Below are 21,087 nucleotides of genomic sequence, written 5' to 3' on the forward strand. Positions count from 1 at the left end.
GTTAACATCGAATATAGATTTAGGTGTCAGGAAGTCGTTTCTGAAAGTATTTGTATGGAGTGTAGCCATGTATGGAAGTGAGACATGGACGATAACTAGTGTGGACAAGAAGAGAATAGAAGCTTTCGAAATGTGGTGCTACAGAAGAATGCTTAAGATAAGGTGGGTAGATCACGTAACTAATGAGGAGGTATTGAATAGGATTGGGGAGAAGAGAAGTTTGTGGCACAACTTGACCAGAAGAAGGGATCGGTTGGTAGGACATGTTCTGAGGCATCGAGGGATCACAAATTTAGCATTGGAGGGCAGCGTGGAGGGTAAAAATCGTAGAGGGAGACCAAGAGATCAATACACTAAGCAGATTCAGAAGGATGTAGGGTGCAGTAGGTACTGGGAGATGAAGAAGCTTGCACAGGATAGAGTAGCATGGAGAGCTGCATCAAACCAGTCTCAGGACTGAAGACCACAACAACAGGAAAAAGACAGAGTGCTACTTACCGTACAGAAGGCACGTCAAATTGCAGACATGAACAATTAAAACATACTTACATAAAGCTTACAGCCACAGCCTTCATCAGTTCAACACACACACACACACACACACACACACACACACACACACGACTGCCAACTCCAGCATCTCTGGCCATTAGGTGTGCTTACTTTTGTGTGTGTGTGTGTGTGTGTGTGTGTGTGTGTGTGTGTGTGTGTGTGTCTTTTGCTGATGAAGGGTGTGGCTAAAAGCTTTATTTAGGTGTGTTTTAATTGTGCCAGTTAATATTATTTTAGATTCAGGAAGTGACATATATGTAATAAATCAGTACTAGAACAGCATAATATTGTACAGATTTTCCTGATGTTTCCAGTATGTGAAGTGAAAATAATAGGAGTCACAGGAACAACTAATAACCTATACTATCAGAGGTGCTAGTGAAGTTTAGCCCCATGGTTCTATATTCGAACCCCCATCACTCCTTATTATGCTTCAATTAGGTAGACTGTGTAGGACATAATGTGAGAACAGGCATTCTAGATGGGCAGAATTAGTGGAAGAATTTGAAAATTTAATAACCAGACACAAATTTTTCCTCCAGAAGTAATAGAAACACCATTGGAAGGAGAACTAGGCTAAAACACACTGAATGGCCCCCAGAAAACTAGTGTATTCAGACAGTTACAAAGGAGGATCTCAGGGTGTCCTTAATCAGAGAAGGGGAGAAGAGAAACAAAAGAAGGGGAAAGGATATGCAAACACCATATAGGATATAGGATAGGTGATCTGATTTTAGTTAACATTCACAAGCAGAGTCTGTTCACCCATACGTTAAAAAGTAAGTTCTATCACTTCTATTAAGGGAAATATATAATTTCAAAGATGCCACATCCAAAAGCCATAGTTCTAGTTGACCTAGTACCAATAAAAGAGAAAGTTACGTACAGTACAGAAGGTTTGTGGTCTTCCATAAGAAATAAACCTCAGGAACATAGATTAGGTTAGAATTTCTGGTAAACAGGGTACAGGAACTGTTAGATCAAAATAAATGAGGTTCTGGTGGGATGACAATGAGTGGTATGCACCTATAGTGGATGACAGCAGTTAAAAATCTAATGTACTATAACTATCTGTGAAAATAGTTCCATTAGCTGAGGGGTACCACCTTATAAGGTGCACCTGAGAACTCCAGGGAGGAAGACAAAGTTGTTTATTACAACATAAATACTCTTTCTGGTTGAAACTAGGATTCAAAGATGAAGAGAAGGAGAGAGAATTATTGGGACTTACAGCTTCCAGAGGTCTAAGCCTTGTGTATGGCCATAAACTATAAGAGCCATGTTTGTACTGGAGTGGTCACAAATTTAACCATAAAAAATGCGCATGAAACTAGAGTTAAGCTGTCGGAAACTTTTGATTGAACCACTATACTCTCTACAGACTCTCCAGAGCAGGGTGATAGGACCAACCTTTTCGGGCCTGTGGGGGTGAAGCTGGTTGTTTCCATTCTGTAGAATTGATAGTCATCAGTATTCTTCCACCCACTAGTAAAGTACCCTCAAGGAGAATGTCCAGGATGGTGGGGGTGGGGGGTTGGAGACGGGGAGGGGGCAGGAAGAGTATTAATGTTTTGGGGCTGCCTTCTTGATCTCAACATTCCTAATCTTTTTTTTCCTTTCTCACTTCCCCTGCTGGGATACCAGTCTATCTTCCCTCTTTCTACGATTCAATAGCTCCATTGCACAAGCCCTTCCCTTTTCTGTTTGTCAAACCCATTATCACGGGTAGTTCGATGTAGTGCCCCCACAAGGAACTTCAGACAATAGTTAGATAGGATAGTATAATGTTGTATAATATGGTATAGTATAGCATTAATCGAAAAGATACAGATAAAGTAAAGTTAAGGGACTACCACACTATTGGTAAGCACATGTATGGCACTAATGATGACACTATATGTTCTGAATGTAATTGCTTATAAATACAGCTGGAAAGTGAATCATAATAAGACAACCCACCAAATATGACATGGTTAAGATGGTATGTTGATGACTGTTAGTACATACATGGCATGATTGAGGATGTTCAACCACTGACTCTAATAATCCTGAAATTATGTCGCTGAGTAAGGACACATAAAATTGTGATAAGTTACCATTTTAAAACATTGCTTCTCTGTTATGTCAGAAGCTTATAAGATTTTATTTCAAGATGGATACATTTACTGGACTGTATGGTTGACAATATAATTATGCTTTAGTAATTACAATGAATTAGTCAATAATTACCATTATTAAGCAATTATAGAGGCGGCTGATGTGAGGATACAAGGATGCGAATTAATAAGTCGGGAGTTCGCAAAATGCTTGTCCCATAATGGCTGATACAACTGAGAAATTGTAGCTACATTGTAGGCAACCTCAGAGTATTGAACTGATTCTGGGTTCATTAGGTTTGAACTTTTTGTTAGAGATGTTGTTGAGACCATCTTAAGATGAAACCTTACCATTACAAGCAGTCACAGAGTCTTCAGCACCATGCGTCACACAATGTGTCACACAATGGAGCCTTTCCATCATGAAATTCCATGACAATGGTTAATGCTGACCTAAGAGTGTTGAATGAAGTACAGCAGGAGTCTGTCAATAAACTTAGAATAGCTCAGTCATGCTTGTATTACTAATAAGTTGCAGACTGAGTTGTAAATTCAAGTCTTTTTGTAACCTGGCAAATAAAATCAAATAATCTTCCAGAAGAGTCAAATAGTTGTTCTTTGTAAAAAAAAACACTTTTCAGGAAGAACTTCTGGAAGAAGTGGGGAGTTCTGCAAGTTGAAGGTAAAAACATGTATCTCGATGGTGGAACCTTTGCACCACCTCATCTTGCTGAAAGCACAATGAAGTGTAATCCACTGGATGGTATAGTCTTATTTTTATGTTTAATTTATTTATTTATTTAATGAGACAAAATACATGTGAATTGCAAACATTTGTTTTGGCACCTGTGTTATGTAGACTCCTATTTATTCAAATAACTAACAGTCAGCGTACTTATGAACAGTGTAAGTAGCTTAGTAATCAGCTCATTACTTAACTAACTGTAACATGCAGAAACTGTGCAGTGGCTGTTATTTCAGCTACACAGCAGATGGTATTACTTGTTTTACAATTAGCTGCAGAATTAATGCAATTGCCACAACACTGAACTATGAGGATGGTTTGGAAACTTCTCGGAATCACCACGAGAGGTCAGCACTAGTGTAACGAGTTGTTCATGTGCATTCATTGGACTGTTGCCTGTAAACAGGTGCCACGTCAGTGCTCTTGCAAGAGAGCTGTGGCAGTGACATGGCTCTGTTGTTGTTCCTGTGTAGTAATGTGTGAAGACAGAAAAAACAGAGATTCGAGCAATGATTAAGTACTTCGTACAGAAATGTATGCAAGCAGTTCAGGAGAGCTCAGATGATGATCCGCAGTGGTCAGCCAAGATGTGTCACTAATCCAGAAATCATTGCAAAAGAGCACAAAAAGGTCATGGAGGATCGCCGATTGAAAGTGCGTGAAATTGATCACACTTTCCAGATGTCATCTGAAAAGGTATGTAATATTTTAACTGAAGAATTAGAAATGAAAAAATTATCTGCAAGATGGGTGATGCGACTCTTGATGCTGGATTAAAAACACATGAGAATGGACATGTCGGAACAATGTTTGGCCCATTTTAGGAGAAACAGACAAGAGTTTTGCACAGGTTTGTGACCAAAGATGCACTACTACACCCCAGAGACAAAACCACAGTTGAAGCAGGGAAAAACATGCTGATTCTCCGCCACCAAAGAAAGCAAGTATAATGGCATCAGTGTTCCGGAATGCGAAGGGGATTCTGTTTGTAGATTAGCTTCCACAGGGCAAACAATTACTGGAGAATACTATGCTAAACTCTTGGACAAATTGCAACAAAGGATATGCAAAGAAAAAAAAAGGCCAGGTTTAGCAAGGAAGAAAGTCATCTTCCATCAAGACAATGCGCGCCTGCACACATGTGCCATTGACATGGCAAAATTATACGAACTAAGGTATGAGTTCTTGCCACACCCACATTATTCACCTGATATGGCTCCATCAGACTTCCATCTATCCTCAAAACTAAAAATTTTTCTTGGAGGATGAAGAATCACTTCAAATGAAGAACTGATAACCAGAGTTGATAACTATTTTGCAGGCCAGGAGGAAACTCATTTTCGAGATAGGATGAAGGCACTGGAACATTGTTGGACCAAGTGCATTAATGTACAAGGAGACTTCATTGAAAAACAAAAAAAGTTTCAGTGGAATTTTTTTCTATTCTGTTCTGAGAACTTTTCGAACCACCTCGTATGTCATCATCACTGAATCATTAGCACTCACGAACTGAGGATTATGTTCATTACGTCAAATTATTCAGCATTGATGCCATTTACAAGAGAGATTGTTTTGAAATTAATCATGATGTATATTTTGTAAACAGTACAAAATTATCTAACTGCAAAGTGAACAATGTTGAATGTGTCATATAATATCCAACACCACCATTTTCGAATTGTGGTACACAAAAATTCATTACACTTGCAAAAATGCTACTAAACTGGTGAGAAAAAGTGTGAAGCAAAGCTCTGTTCACTGCTATTATTTACAGCAACTATTTATTTTATGAGAAATGCCAGTACAGACTCCACTAAATTACAGTATAAATATGTATTCCAGCTACACAGGACAAATTTAACTTTTTTGTTTATCAGTACTACATTGTAAACCTGTCATGGAAATTTTATTTGTGATTTCCTAAAAATAAACACAAAATTAATTTGAATCATCACAGTGATGATATATGGATCTTTAATTAATCATTTGTCTACCTATAGAATGCCTTGTTACAGTCAAATGCATACAGAAAGTAGCAGTAATTGGTTCAGTCAATTTGCCAGAAGTGTTACATATCCAAGAGCTATGCCAAATTTTATCTTTGCTCACATAGGCAGAAGCTTGCATTTAATTACTCCAACAGTACACACATTGTCTTTACAATACCAAAAAATCATTAAATGGCAATGGAGGCAAAATTATTAACTGGTAGGGAATGTAATTGTCATTTGACATAGCACTCACTAACGGAACTAGAAAAACAATAATTTCATTTGAAAAGGAATATGTCATGCCATTCCATAGCTTTTTTCCAATTCACAACAAGATTCATACTGGCAAAAATTTATTTGCACTTCTACTCAGTTGTTCTATCTTTCTCCCTTTACCCAAGAGCTCACCATATTGACAGGTGTTTCTTATGAAGTGTTAGATGTTTTGTGATTCCATTCTCTGCTTCTTCTTGAAGGAAACATGAGGCAGTGTAACAGGATAGGCACTCCTATTCATAGCATATTGGATGCTATCTTGTAGGAGAGACTGAAATAGGTATAGCTTAATCACAACTGTTGCTCATAAGAAGTGAGGATATCTGCACGCTACATTTACTTACATAGTCACCAGTAAATTATGTGCACAACCAAAAAATCCTGATGAATGAAAGTTTCTATTTGCAGTATCCCTAAGAAAGAGATGATTTAAAATAAAAATCTAAAGTACACCCAACTGAATGAAGGGCACAGTCCTTGCAGAGTTCCTCATGTTTTTGCAGTTTGGTCTTAATTTAGTGCCTGTTTCACACTGACACCTCCTTTATCCAAACACAGAATATTTTTATGGGAATTATCAAAGTGCAATTACATGAACTCTCTACAATCTCAAGAAGTACTGCACACATTCACTGGTCTCTTTTTCTTCACAGCATTCGGAGCACACTTTATCAGTTACTGCGTATGGTTTCCTTGCACAGTAGACTTTCTTGATTTGGAACTTTATGTTATTCATCACTTAGGAAGTCTCTCTGTGGTTGTTTGCAATTTGCAGTGAATGCTGTGTCGTCGTATTTTCATTCGGGTTCTATGTTTTAGTGATGATGCCACTGAAAGTGTTCTTTCTTCAGTTTATAACGGTCAAAAGATGTAGTGCCGAATCATAATGTTTACAATATAACTAGTGGAGATGCTCCAAAACAGTGAACTGTATCCAGTGAATGAGTTTTGAAGTTTTCAGTATGCTTAAGGAAGAAAAACAGAAGTTACTTCAACGGATATTGATTTGTGATGTTTAGTTTGCAGTCAAAGTATCCGAGTATTATTAGTAACTACCCCTAGCCCCTAAGTCTTCCTGCTGGCAGTGTAACTGAAACTTAGGAACAATGCAGAATGTGTTTCACATCTGTTTAAATTCAATGCTATCCTATGTGAGTTCTAAAACTGTTAACAAAAAGAACAAATTAATGAAAACCTAAATTTACAAACACAATATTAAATCGAATGCTATCAATAACAAGCTTTTAAACACTTTAATTTCAATAGGAATATGAACTTACTATCAATAGTAGAGGTGTTAGCTTCTTCCAGTGATGGTGATGTTATATCCCTATGATCATCATCGTCGTCATTATCATCCTCATCACCACCACCACCACCTTTAGTGACATCTGTAATTGTTAAATACAAGAAGAAATTAATGAGATACTGTATTTACAATCACAACCTTAATTCGGATGCAATTATAGCAAACTCATACTCTTATTTAAATACAAGATTAGCTTAAGATCAAAGTTTGTTTTTCATTCCTCCTCAACTTTTCACAAAGGTCACAGAAATATGCACAATTCACGTTATCAGATACACTGATAGAGAGAACATTTAAAAAGCTTTCTCATATAGAGATACTCCTATCCTGAGCTGCATAGTTGACTGAAAAATTATGTTTTGCACATGCTTCTTGGAATGTAATCAAAGCAACTATTTTTGGAGGGGTGACTTTGAAATGTAATGCATAGAAGTGCAGGACGGATAATTGTTATGCATTCTGAGAAACACATTATGTACAAATTTCCTATTCCGCAGACTTGAGAGTCACTCTAACCTGCATAACTTTGCAGAAAAGTGGTGGGATAGCTCTTAATATGCAAGCAGCAACTCAGGTGACACCAGTGCACAACACAAGTAGGCACAAAGGACACTTCTTTAACCTCTGTGTCCACACACCTGCCGAGATAATGTTGGTGACCCTTACACGAGATATGCACTGTTGATAGCTGAATATTTTACAATCATAAATGTCAGTTCTCTAAACTCTCTCAATAATGTTTTGCGAAAAGAGTACCTTCTTCCTTCTAGGGAAATGGGCACATACCGAGGGTGAGAAGCCCCAACAGATATGCACTGAAGTGACATAAGTCATGGGATAGTGATACGCTCTTATACAGATGGCGGTAGAATCACATAGACAAGTTATAAAAGGCCAGTGCGTTGGTGCAGCTGTCATTTACACTCAGGTGATTCACGGTTTCCAACATGATTATGGCTGTACGATGGGAATCAATAGACTTTTAATGTGGAATGGTAGTTGGAGCTAGACACATGGGACATTCCATTTCGGAAATAATTAGAGAATTCAATTTCTTGAAATATGTAGTATAAAGAAAGTGCTCAGAATATCAAAATTCAGGCATTATCTCTCACCATGCTTTACTACAAAAGCACTTGTAAATGTCATACACTACTGATGTTGACTTAAGGGCATAAGAGTGAATAACAATTTCAAGTTTTCAGCAGATGGGAAAAATATATTAAAAACAAAGATTCCACGACTTACCAAACGGGAAAGTGCTGGTAGACAGACACAATAAAAAAACACACAAACACACACACAAAGTTTCAAGCTTATGCAACCAACGGTTGCTTCGTCAGGAAAGAGGGAAGGAGAGGGAAAGACGAAAGGATGGGGGTTTTAAGGGAGAGGGTAAGGAGTCATTCCAATCCCGGGAGCAGAAAGACTTATCTTAGGGGGATTGGAATGACCTCTTACCCTCTCCCTTAAAACCCACATCCTTTCATCTTTCCCTCTCCTTCCCTCTTTCCTGACAAAGCAACTGTTGGTTGCGAAAGCTTGAAACTTTGTGTGTGTGTTTGTGTGTTCTTTTATTGTGTCTATCTACCAGTGCTTTCCCATTTGGTGAGTAATGCAGATCAAACAATTTAAGCGAAGCCCACATCAATTAAAGAACCATTTAAGTACATGGGTTCTACACTGTGCTTTCACTGTCGAAGAGTACAAACAATGTTTACCTTATATGCTCGTGAAAGAAGGTGGAGGTATTCCGATCCCCAATTCTTCCTTTGCTGGAAGGAGGAGGAGTAGAAAGAATCATACAGATTGACATGGATAAAGGAGGGGCATATGAAGGAATGGAAGTAGCAAAACACACCAATTAATCTTTTCATTGCCACTTCAACTTTTCGCATCAGTATGGGAAATTCAGCCCAATAAATTTTATTTGAATGTGAAAGTTATCATGACTCACTTCATTTAGTTTCACTATAGTTAGAACACTCTATTGTCCACATCCATTTTAGTCCCAGAATTTACTCTGGCCAAACTTTGTACCATGGTTTGACTGTCAGATGAATAACTGCCTTCCTATTAAGACACAGCATTAGTCACGTATACTAATACTGGTGGAGTGATAGGTTAAATTAGTTCACACGTGTTATTTCTAATAGCGCCAAATGTGGTAAAGCAATTTACTGTTCCCACGAAAATTCATGCTCATGTCCATTGTACTTATGGCACAAAAATTTACTAGGAGATAATGGAAAACTGATTAATATTGAAAGCAATTGATTAAAACTTATTAAGACAATTATGGAGGATATCTCATATCTGTTAAATTACATTTGTATTATTTATGCAAATCCTTATAACACTGTGCAACTAGATTAGTATGGAAGGGCATTATATGCAACATACATTGAAGATGGAGTCATTCTTTGGCCTCTGGTATCGACAAATGTGACAGCTTGAAGAGCTCATTCCCAACTTATGAACCAACTCTCTCTCTCTCTCTCTCTCTCTCTCTCTCTCTCTCTCTATCTATCTATCTATCTCTGGATGGTGTGTCATCATCATGTGATTTGTCCAACACAGCCAATTAAGGGTGACTGGATGACTTCAATCCAGTTAACTGTATACTACTACTTCTGCTTACGTTGGAGATTACTTTGTTTCTCTGATTTTTGCGTTTAACTAAAGTAACAAAGTTATACGAGGGCTATCCACAAAGTACATTATGTTTTGGAATTAAAAATAAATAAAGTATTGGAAATTTTTTTTATTATATACAACAATTGCAGATGGTAAGTTAATGAAGAGTGAGATTAGTTCACCTACTAATGTGGACATAACACCTACAAGACACTTATTAGGTGTTCCAGAGCACCTTCAGACTACTTCATAAGTGGTGCTAACTGCTGAGCACGTCCCGGGCACTTTGTGTTGTATGCTGTTCATAGACAGTTCGCCACCAAGCTGCATAGCATCTTCCATGCTGTGTAGTAAATTCGCTGCATCGCTGTATTTGCTGCGACAACCTGATCCTTGGTTCCAGCTTCTTGAGCTTTCCTTCAAGAGGTATGGCATATTAGATGATAACATGCAATTTGTCCTCACTGTTGGAGCATTGGACTCACAAACTTTACTGTTATTATCAAATGTGGCACACAACGTGAATCCTGAGGGTAAACATCAAGAACAGTGTACTTCACTGAGTGTACAATAGACAGACATCTGCATTCGAAAAGTGCGGCAAGGTGCAATTATTGGTGACAAGGCACTTTCCACTTTCTGACATTACCTGCAACCACTGGTTTCCACAAATGAGGTTTCCAACATCACTCTCAAACAGATTTGGATGAGCCTATTACCTTTTGTGGTGAAAAGTGCAGTGATTTCCAGTACCTCCTCACCTTTCTACTTGCAATTTGTGATCGTGGATCTATTTTATTGTGCTCTGTCATTGAATGATGCAAGTGGACAACCCACAAACTTGACAACATGGCATTGTGGGTATGGTTAAGAACAACACTGTTAAGGAGCAGCAGCTCTCAATTGCAAAACAAACGAGTGCACTATGTTGCAGTGTTGGTGCTCTTCAGCAGCAACTTCGAGGAGCTCCAACCAGTTCTAGCATTCCTCAACCTACCAGACAATGCAGTGCACAAGGTAACATTAACCAGCATGCAAAACTATGTTGGTATCATTCACACTTCAGACAGTTGGTGCATAAATGCATACAGTCATGTGATTACCCACATGGGGCAGCGATCAGAATTAGGCACGACAGAATGCTTCACTGTACAGTGTCTACACTCTGCTGCACACAGTTCTACCCCCACTAGAAGAAAGTGTGCTGCCAATTCTCTGCCATGTGAGAACAGCGTACTCCCTCCTGTTGGCAATGTATCTGACTCAAACACAGCAGACGGACACTCCATTCTTCACAGTGTTCCAACATCACGTCGACTGTATGTCAACGGCAGATGGAATGAGCAAGTTTATTTGATTGACACAGGCTCAGATGTTGGTGTCCTACCTGCAACATCAAGTTGTTCACCTGTCAAATCATAGCTCACAACAATGAAAAATTTGAGAATTCCTATTTTTGGCCAAGGAGATGCAGTTGTGAATTCAGGATTCTTACAGAACTTTTGATGGACTTTCCTGATCTCTGTCGCTGCTGAGCCCATACTTGGTGCAGATTTTCTCCACTTTTATAACAACATAACTGTGTCCATATGAGGTGCTGTGTTCCACATGAACAATGAACACTGAACTGTTTATATACTTTCCGGGATGCGAGGTCGTGGTCCAAGAACTTTTCTGCTCCTTACGTTTCGTCCAGGACTGCGCTGGACTTCCTCAGAGGCGCCTCTGAGGAAGTCCAGCGCAGTCCTGGACGAAACGTAAGGAGCAGAAAAGTTCTTGGACCACGACCTCGCATCCCGGAAAGTATATAAACAGCCATGTCAACCGGTCGTGAAAGCCTTCATTCTACAATGAACACTGAAATTGTACACAGACGTATGATAACTGTATGACGTGCTTCAGGGTTGGCAGTAACTACTCCCCCAAATGAGAGAACTTCAGCATGTTCAACAGAACACCAGCCCATACAACAATTTCAAGTAGAATTTAATGTCATACATATTCCCACTAAGCTGGAGCTGCCAGTTGCTTACAAGGCCCATTGGTTGGCTCCTACTAAATATGCTGCTGCAAAGAAAGGGTTTGAAGAATTGCAGGCTATGGGGGTTGTCACGCCTCCATTTAGTTGAAAACGAAGATGGTTCATGTTGTCTGTGGGGACTGTCACATTCTGAATGCACCAACCACAACAGATTACTATCCTATTCCACACTAGCATGATTTTATGGTCACTTTGGCAGGCTCCCAAATATATAGTGTTATTGACTTCTAGAAGGCCTATCATCAAATTCTGGTAGCACCAGAGGATGTCCAAAAAAAACAGCAGTAATCAAGTCTTCAGGCCTCTTTGAATATTTTCACATCCCATTTGGCATTAAGAATGCCACACAAACAGATTAACGTTCTGCTGATGAGGTTCTCTACAGCCAGGATTTCTGCTTTGTGTACCTTGATGAGGCGTTAATTTTTTCTGCATTTGCTGCTGAGTACGAAATTCAGCTACAGACTGTTCTGGAGAGGCTTTACAATTACGGATTGGAGATAACAGTAACAAGTACATGCATTGCAAAGAGGCAGTGGACTTTTTGAGTCATTGGGCAGCTCCTGCAGGTATTAACCCTTTACAATCTAAGGTGGACTTGTTTCAATTTGTTCCCCTGCCAGAAACATATCAGCAACTATGCTGTTTCTCGGGTATGGCATATTTCTACAGGTGCCACCTACCACAAGAAGTGGCCATCCAGGCACTGCTCACAGCAGCACTTTCCAGCAACACTTCACAAGGAAACTGCCCCATTGTGTGGATACCTGAAATATTGTCTGCTTTCCAGAAAATGAAATCCTCCTTGCGAGATGCAGTTCTTCTTGCTCATCCTCTGTCTTCAGTACCATTAGCTGTCATTGTAGATGCTGGCCAGGTATCTATAGGAGCTGTGCTGCAACAGAAGGTAAAAGGGTCACGAGAGCTTCTTGATTCTTTTCCCCCGCAACTGTTTGACACGCAGACTAAGTGGAGTGTCTACGACCATTAACTGCTGGCAGTCTGTAAAGCAATTAGACATTTCCAACCACAAGCTGAAGTACACCATTTCATTGTCTTTACAGACCACAATGCATTTGCATTTAAAAATCCTCGCAATTCCTGCTCTTGTAGGCAGTTTTACCAGTTAGAATTCATTGCATGATTCTACTACCAAATTCCATCACCTCTAAGGCACTGACAATGTAGTTGTCAACTACTTCTCAGGAATCAACACACTCTCTGCAAGACAGTGGATCTAACAAAGCTGGATAGGGCATAAGAAAAGGACAAGGACTTACATGAGCTCCTTATGAAGCAAACGATGGGAATGCAACTACAAGTACGTATGGGCAACTTCCTCACATGGTGTGACATTTCACAGAACTGACGTCGACCATTCATTCATTCCTTCAAAGCGGTTGGTCAGTATTGTTAGGGTCTTCTGAGACCTGTTTGGATGAAGTTTAGTTTTAGTTAATTACTTTAGTTAAACGCAAACATCAAGGAAACAAAATACTCTCCAGCAAAAACAGCTAGATCTTATGAAAGCAAAGAGAACACATAAACAAAGGTACTGTTAACTCGTCCATCATATAGACACAAAGATAATCCACACTTCCAGTTACTTGTTGAACTGCTGGCCCCTTCATGGAGAGTGGGGCTCCTAGAATGAAAGGATATTTGTGTCAAATTATTCTACATGCTCCTATAGGCATCACTGGATGTGGATATGGAGGGCCATTAGGTCAGCACACAGCTCTCCCGGCCGTTATTAGTTTTCGTGACTGGAGCCGCTACTTCTCAATCCAGTAGCTCCTCGATTTGCCTCACAAGGTCTGAGTGTAACCCGTCTGCCAGTAGCACTCGGAAGAGCAGGTGGTCACCCATCCATATGCAAGTCAAGCCCAACAGTGCTTAACTTCGGTGATCTGACAGGAACACTGCAGCAATGGTGTTGACAACTAAAGTAATAAAGTTGTAATATTTATGATGTATGCAGTCAATTAAGGATTATTGTTCCTACAATGGTAATAATTTTTCCTTATTCGTTTGCTGTGATGTGATGGTGGACTTAGCTGTCTTATTAGCGGTAATGTGCTCTGGCATACATAGAGAGTGTGTGTGTGTGTTTGTGTGTGTGTGTGTGTGTGTGTGTGTGTGTGTGTGTGTGTGAGTGAGTGAGAGAGAGAGAGAGAGAGAGAGAGAGAGAGAGAGAGAGAGAGAGATAGATTACTTTAATAATCAGTACTTACAGGGCACTTAGTCGCAGCTTATTCTGTTACTATCCACATTGAGATGGTTTTTACATTCATTACTTTCTTTCTCGCAATATACTAAACCATCTTAATTACCAGCAGAAGTCGCAGGTGCAGTATTATAAATCATAAGCAGCTCCCTCCTGATTTGACAATGAAGACTAATAAAATTCATTCTTTCATTACAGTCATTAGAAAACACCCACTCCTTTCCTCACCCAGTAACCAATGGTATGATAATATTAATTTTCCTCCTTGTAAGGAATTATATTGGCAGAAGTGAAGACAGTACATGAAGAAATGATGTCGCATCGCCCAATAGCACCAAAACCTCCGATATAGGACACATGCTAAAATGACCAAAACACTGTTACATCGTTTACAATGTGATCTATAATGCAGATTAACTTTATTACTCGATTTACAATGATAGAATTATCTTACTTATTACAACATCACACACAGGAATAACATATAGCAATCCAGCACAGAAAAATCAACTACTCTTCTAGTAGTGTGCATTCTGCAACCTACGTTTCCCATGTTAATATGAATTTCACTTTATCCTCTGTGACTGGCAAATAGTTGCTACGAAACCAGCAAAATGAAGTACAATGAAGAGTGAATCACAATGTTATCAAAACAACATTCAATTAATTTTTTTTCCTTACAAGCTTTGTTATTCTCATCTATCCTAATTATATACGAATTTGCACACATTATTGACTGAGTTTTGTTGTTGTGCTTTCTTGTACACAATATATATATATATATATATATATATATATATATATATATATATATATATATATATATATATATATATATATATATATATATAGTTATCTTTCTTGCACAAATTATTAATAATTTTTGTCATCAATGTACACTACCGGCCATTAAAATTGCTACACCACAAAGGTGATGTGCTACAGATGCGAAATTTAAATGACAGGAAGATGATGCTGTGATATGCAAATGATTAGCTTTTCAGAAAATTCACTGGTGAAACATTGTTGTGATGCCTCGTGTAAGGAGGAGAAATGCGTACCATCACGTTTCCCACTTTGATAAAGGTTGGATTGTAGCCTATTGCGATTGCGGTTTATCATATCACGACATTGCTGCTTGCGTTGGTCGAGATCCAATGACTGTTAGCAGAATATGGAATTGGTGGGTTCAGGAGGGTAATACGGAATGCCGTGCTGGATCCCAATGGCCTCTTATCACTAGCAGTCGAGATGACAGGCATCTTATCCACATGGCTGTAATGGATCGTGCAGCCACATCTCGATCCCTGAGTCAACAGATGGGGTGTTTGCAAGACAACAACTATCTGCACAAACAGTTCAACGACATTTGCAGCAGCATGGACTATCAGCTCGGAGACCATGGCTGCGGTTACCCTTGACGCTGCATCACAGACAGGAGCACCTGCGATGGTGTACCCAACGACGAACCTGGGTGCACGAATGGCAAAACGATCATTTTTTTTGCATGAATCCAGGTTCTGTTTACAACATCATGATGGTCACATCCGTGTTTGGTGACATCGCGGTGAACCCACATTGGAAGCATATATTCGTCATCGCCATACTGGCGTATCACCCAGCATGATGGTATGGGGTGCCATTGGTTACACGTCTCGGTCACCTCTTGTTCGCATTGACGGCACTTTGAACAGTGGACATTACATTTCAGATGTGTTACGACCTGTGGCTCTACCCTTCATTCGAACCCTACGAAACCCTACATTTCAGCAGGATAATGCATGACTGCGTGTTGCAGGTCCTGTACAGGCCTTTCTGGATACAGAAAATGTTCGACTGCTGTCCTGACCAGCACATTCTCCACATCTCTCACCAATTGAAAATGTCTGGTCAATGGTGGCCGAGCAACTGGCTCGTCACAGCATGCCAGTCACTACTCTTGATGAACTGTGGTATCGCGTTGAAGCTGTATGGGCAGCTGTACCTGTACACGCCATCCAAGCTCTGTTTGACTCAATGCCCAGGCGTATCAAGCCGTTATTACGGCCAGAGGTGGTTGATCTGGGTACTGATTTCTCAGGATCTATGCACCCACATTGTGTGAAAATGTAATCACATGTCAGTTCTAGTATAATATATTTGTCCCATGAATACTTGTTTATCATCTGCATTTCTTTTTGGTGTAGCAATTTTAATGGCCAGTAGTGTATAATAATGCTCGATATGAATGCAGCTATGCTCAGACACCGTTCCTCTTGGTGAGGTTATATTGTGAACCAATATCATTTGGAATGACATGGGTTAAAAAAGACTGTCACTTGTGATCCATACAACCTTAACATATCACAGCCATCTTACAAAATTTCCACCACCACTGATGTCAATTCCAGTGGCTGCCTTAGCCTTGTAGATGGACATCACATACGCTCAAAAATATCACTTTGTCCAGAAAATGCACACAACTGCAACTAAAGCTGACTAATCTGAGAAGAACTGTACAGAAGAATTTAAGACAAATGAGGGGGGTGAGAGGCCAAAGGGTACAAGTGACAAAAAGTTAGTTTTGGTACAATCAAGTTTAAAGTTAAAGTTGAATAGTTAATTCTAGGACATAAATATAGAAAACATTATTGCATATCATTTGAAGATATAGTTTTATTTTTATCTCCCTCATATTTTGACAGCAAAAAAATTAGTCATTTAACAATTGTCATTGATAATTTGATGACACGTGTCACTTGTACCCCTTGGCTTCCAAGTGAGAGTTAGGAAGGAATGATCTCAAAGAAATATTAAATGAGTTTTCAAATTATTTAGTATATTATGAGTCATAATACATAATGCACATTAAATACGGTAATAATTAATGTCGAAAAAAATCTAGAAAAAGTTTCTTTGCAAATTATAGAAAAACTGAAAATGCCTAATCTTTCCTTTTGATTTAAAAAAATAAATTAAGGAAAGTAATGGAAACAACTATAATAATTTTCTTCTATTATTGCATTCTTAATCTGAATCACTGTCAAAAATATTGTCATTTTCACCTTTTGAGTTATCACTCTCTGTTATTGACTGTTCTTGATGGTGTGCTGCACATGCTGCTGACAAGGGCCGACACTTATCAGTTTCTCTTGTGGTTTCCCTCTGCAGGATTAAAAGATTTCTTTCCTCTTGTGGATGAACTGCAGAACCTAGTTCTGTGTAAAAATTGTGATGCTCACGAGGCACATATGGTAGAAGGTTCAGTAAGTCTTTGTACTTTTTTTCCTTAATTTTAGGCAGAGTTGTTCTGTGAGTTAGTCTTTTGACTATCTGAACATGTCTTGCAATGCTTTTTGCTTTGACATTGTAGGTGTAGAATTCAAAATCTTCATTGAAGGTAGATTTGTAAAACAATGTCCATGGTTCATCTTTTTTGAAGTGCAACCACTGCATTTTTTGAATCCCTTTACAGATTTTAGAAAAAATTGGTTCAATCACGTCTAGTGTGACAAAATCCTTGTCACCCATTTTCACTACCTCAAAACGTCTTGACACCTTGGTGATTACATCAATCCAGTCTTTAGGAACGTAAATACCCCTTTGTGAAATTTTTCTACTGCGCTCAATAATTCCAGAGTTTCTGTCACAATCATTAAATGAGTGGCCAGAAAGTAGAAACTTATGGTCAATGGTCTGAATGTGAGTGTTGTTGACTATATAGAGCAAAAATTTCACTGTGTGTTGACTTTTGTTTTGTCCTCCTGCATTGTCACTAAATGCAGTGAGATGCATGATAGTTGGTGGCAAACTGTTAATAAATTTCAGTAGGCAAGACATTATCTCTTGACATCCTCATGAAGCTCATGCCACATAAACATGAAGGCTTTTCCTGTACCCAAATCATGCACACACAAATTATAAGTCCATAATTGTCGAGAGTAATAAGCTTGTGAACATGTTGGAACTGGTGTTGGGAGCATTTTCTGTAAGTCAACACATACAGCCAAATGCCGAGTTTCTTTAGCAACCAGATCTTTTGCATCCACTACTTGTTTCCGAGCACTTTCTCCTTTCCATAGATGGAGTTCCTTTTCAACAAGAGCACCACGTTTTTCATCAAGCAATCCATGATCAATGGTATTTTGCAGCTTGTCACATGTAGCACGTGTGCTTGTATATGGCCTGTGGAAGCTAAGATTAAAGCATGTCTTAAAAACATGGCAGTAAAAGCTTTCCCGTACTGGCTCTGTTTCCTTTTCTTCACAGAACTCCTTATAAAGCTGATACATATTCTTGAGGTTGAGGTTTCCTACCAGATACTTCTTATTAGGTGCTTTTTGACGTGAATAGTGGCTACTGTACTTTGAAAAACTTTTGATGTGTTCCTTTATAAAACCTACTTTAGCTTCCAATCTTATTTCCAGGGGTTTTATAGCCTCGCTTGTCCTTAAGTGAAATATTTGTAGTTGAAGTGGTTTTCTTTTGTACCACATTTGTTACTCTCTGACACATATAGGCTCCTCAAAAAGAACTCTTTTGCCCTGGAGAGAATATTGACAACTAATAGATTTTCTTTTTGTAGCAATTCCTTTCCTGCTACTTGGCTCTTTGACAGTAACAGAAGAGTATAAGAAGGAGGTCTGTAAGTCCCAGTTACCAAGACTCCAGTATTCATTAAATACTTCCTGTCTTGTTTGCTGACTGATGTTTTGATTGAACTTGAATCGGCAGTAGTGATTGTACACTCTTACCTTTCTTTCTTTGTGCAACTTTCCTTTGCGATCCACATATTCTTTGCCTTCATTACGTTTTGTAGATGATACTACTATTTTCCATAAATGAGTCCTTTGTGTTTTTTTTCTCCCCACATGCTTTACTCTGTTAGAAGCTTTGTGCCCTCCACTGTTTACCTCACTTTCATCAGACCCCTCATTTTCGTTTGAAATGAAGAAGCATAGAGCAGTACATTAACCTGGCTAGTTTTACTTTTTCAGGTAATGAAAGTTGTCTAGATTTCTCATTATTTGTTAATTAATGGTAAATACACAGCTTATAAAACTTTTCTGGGCAGTACGGCGAAAATGTGAACAAGAAAATCCACCAACATGGCTGTGGGGTGAGGAAAGATGAGGGGAGATGATTCTGTGTAGTACTGTTAACTTCACATTAATAATTCACTATGGTAGAAATTAATGATGCATGGCAGTAACAATGCTCCATGAAAGCATAATATTATACAGATATTCACGGTCAAAGTAATGTAGTTCAGAGTAGTGTTAATGAATGTGGAATTAATGAATAAATCTTTCATAGCACTTATAATCAGTTGCTTACTATGTTTGGCAGTGTCTGCAAGCAGATAACAGCACAATGCACTCTGACTTCCACCGAGAACTATCAATCAGGAGAAAGGAGCTACTCTGCCAGGAAAATTTTTACAAACTGTAACTTAGTTTGCTGCTCATATTGCATCATCAATTATAGAAAATTACCTTCATCACTAGAGTTCTCCCTGGAGTCAGTATCTACACTATCTACCTCTGGTTCATACAAAATATCAGCTTTTCACTTTAAATATAAAATATACGTATTTTTGAAGTGTTTTATTTAAACACGAGACAATGATATTAATGGTGTACGTAATTACTCACCTTTGGAGCTGTCAGAAAAGTCCCCTTCGGGAGATGACATATTTACTGTTCTCTCTCATATTTATGTCCAATTTACAATAAAAATAATATTAACATTCGTATTTATTGATGAAAAACAGTAAATGAAGTTTGTTTTATCACTTATATGCAATGAAACAACAAACTTCAATTTGTAACAGTAGCACTGCATTCACACACACGCACCACCATTATTGCCACTTCACACATACCCCTTGCCCGCCAAACAATACACCCATTTCTGTGAGTAGTTAAATTTTCTGCCACCAGATTGCAGCACCAGACAGAGATACACTTGTACCTCTCGGCCACCATAATTTTAAAAATATTAGGAACCCATTTCTGCACTTAACTCATTTTTTACGAAAATGTCACTTATACCCCTTGGCTTCTCACTGCCTCAAATGAGGTTACTAATTATGGCCAGCAGTTATAATTGTGATTCTGTAATGATGTATGGATGGGTGACACTACATACATGCTAGCGAAATTTTACATACTGCATAAGTAAATGTACGGGAAAAAAGACATCATGAAGGTTGATGGTGCAGTGAAAATGCACAGATGGTAACCAAGAATTAAATAAATAAAATAAATTAAGTACTACAGAAAATACAAACTGGAAATAGACTGCAGGATGCATGACAATGCAAAGGACTTTTCTGCACAGAAATAGGCTGTTAATGTTACTTACTAGAGGATACACTTAATTACCCTACACCAATGCAATCTTATGTAATGAGAATGTACAAGTGAAAAGTAGTTTACCATTCATGGTGGATAAATCTGGAAATAGTTCTTCCTTTACTGCAAAAAAGAACAGAAGCATTCTTATTATTTAATATGGACATACAGTGTTATGCAATTATTAAACCAAGTCAGTTCATGTACACTTAGCTTCTTTAGAAATAAATACAGTAGAGAGGAAGAAGGAAAGTGTGAGGGAGAGGGCATGCCTTGTTTTATGCATTTTAAATTCGTCTAATTGGTGAATAACAACAACAGAAATTCCTGGATGGAATAACACATCCAATAAAGAAAGGCAACCATTCACCAATGGCTGATTGGTATGTGGCACACATAAACACGCAACAGAAAACAGTATTCTCTACCTTTCGAGCTCTCACTCTTTCTCTAGTGGAAGTATCTCTCTCTCTCTCTCTCTCTCTCTCTCTCTCTCTCTCTCACACACACACACACACACACACACACACACACACACACACAGTGTTGGAGAGAGCGGTAGGGAAAGACACACAAGGCCAAGTGCAGTAATGGGACAGTGTGAGTCGGGTCTTTCAACAGATGATCCAGTGTCTGCACCACAAGACGAAATGTTTAGGAGGGTACAGCATATAAGAGGTAGGGGGAGGGAGAGGGGGGAGGAAGAGAGGTAAAGGAAAGGGAAGAAGAGTAGAGTAGAGTAGAGTAGAGTAGATTAGCGTCAGTTTTCATTCCGTAGACCCAAAAGTGAGATGATTCTCACTGGTATGGAACAAATCAGAAAGTATAGCCTACGAAACATAAAACATGTGGATATAATACTCACTAACCTGATCAAT

At 38.7% G+C, this 21,087-nt stretch overlaps 1 protein-coding gene across 1 annotated transcript in view; it reads right to left on the reverse strand.

The window, feature by feature from the left end:
* LOC126161351 (uncharacterized) overlaps window positions 1-21,087 on the reverse strand; it is a 185,838-nt gene that overhangs the window by 68,566 nt on the left and 96,185 nt on the right. The window contains exons 3-4 of the mRNA XM_049917119.1: window positions 20,294-20,332; window positions 6,941-7,051 (exon numbers count right to left, since the gene is read on the reverse strand). Of these exons, the coding sequence (XP_049773076.1) occupies window positions 6,941-7,051; window positions 20,294-20,332 (150 nt within the window). The remainder of the gene's footprint in view (window positions 1-6,940; window positions 7,052-20,293; window positions 20,333-21,087) is intronic.

The sequence above is a fragment of the Schistocerca cancellata genome, chromosome 2 (genome assembly GCF_023864275.1).
Source record: "Schistocerca cancellata isolate TAMUIC-IGC-003103 chromosome 2, iqSchCanc2.1, whole genome shotgun sequence".
NCBI lineage: Eukaryota > Metazoa > Arthropoda > Insecta > Orthoptera > Acrididae > Schistocerca > Schistocerca cancellata.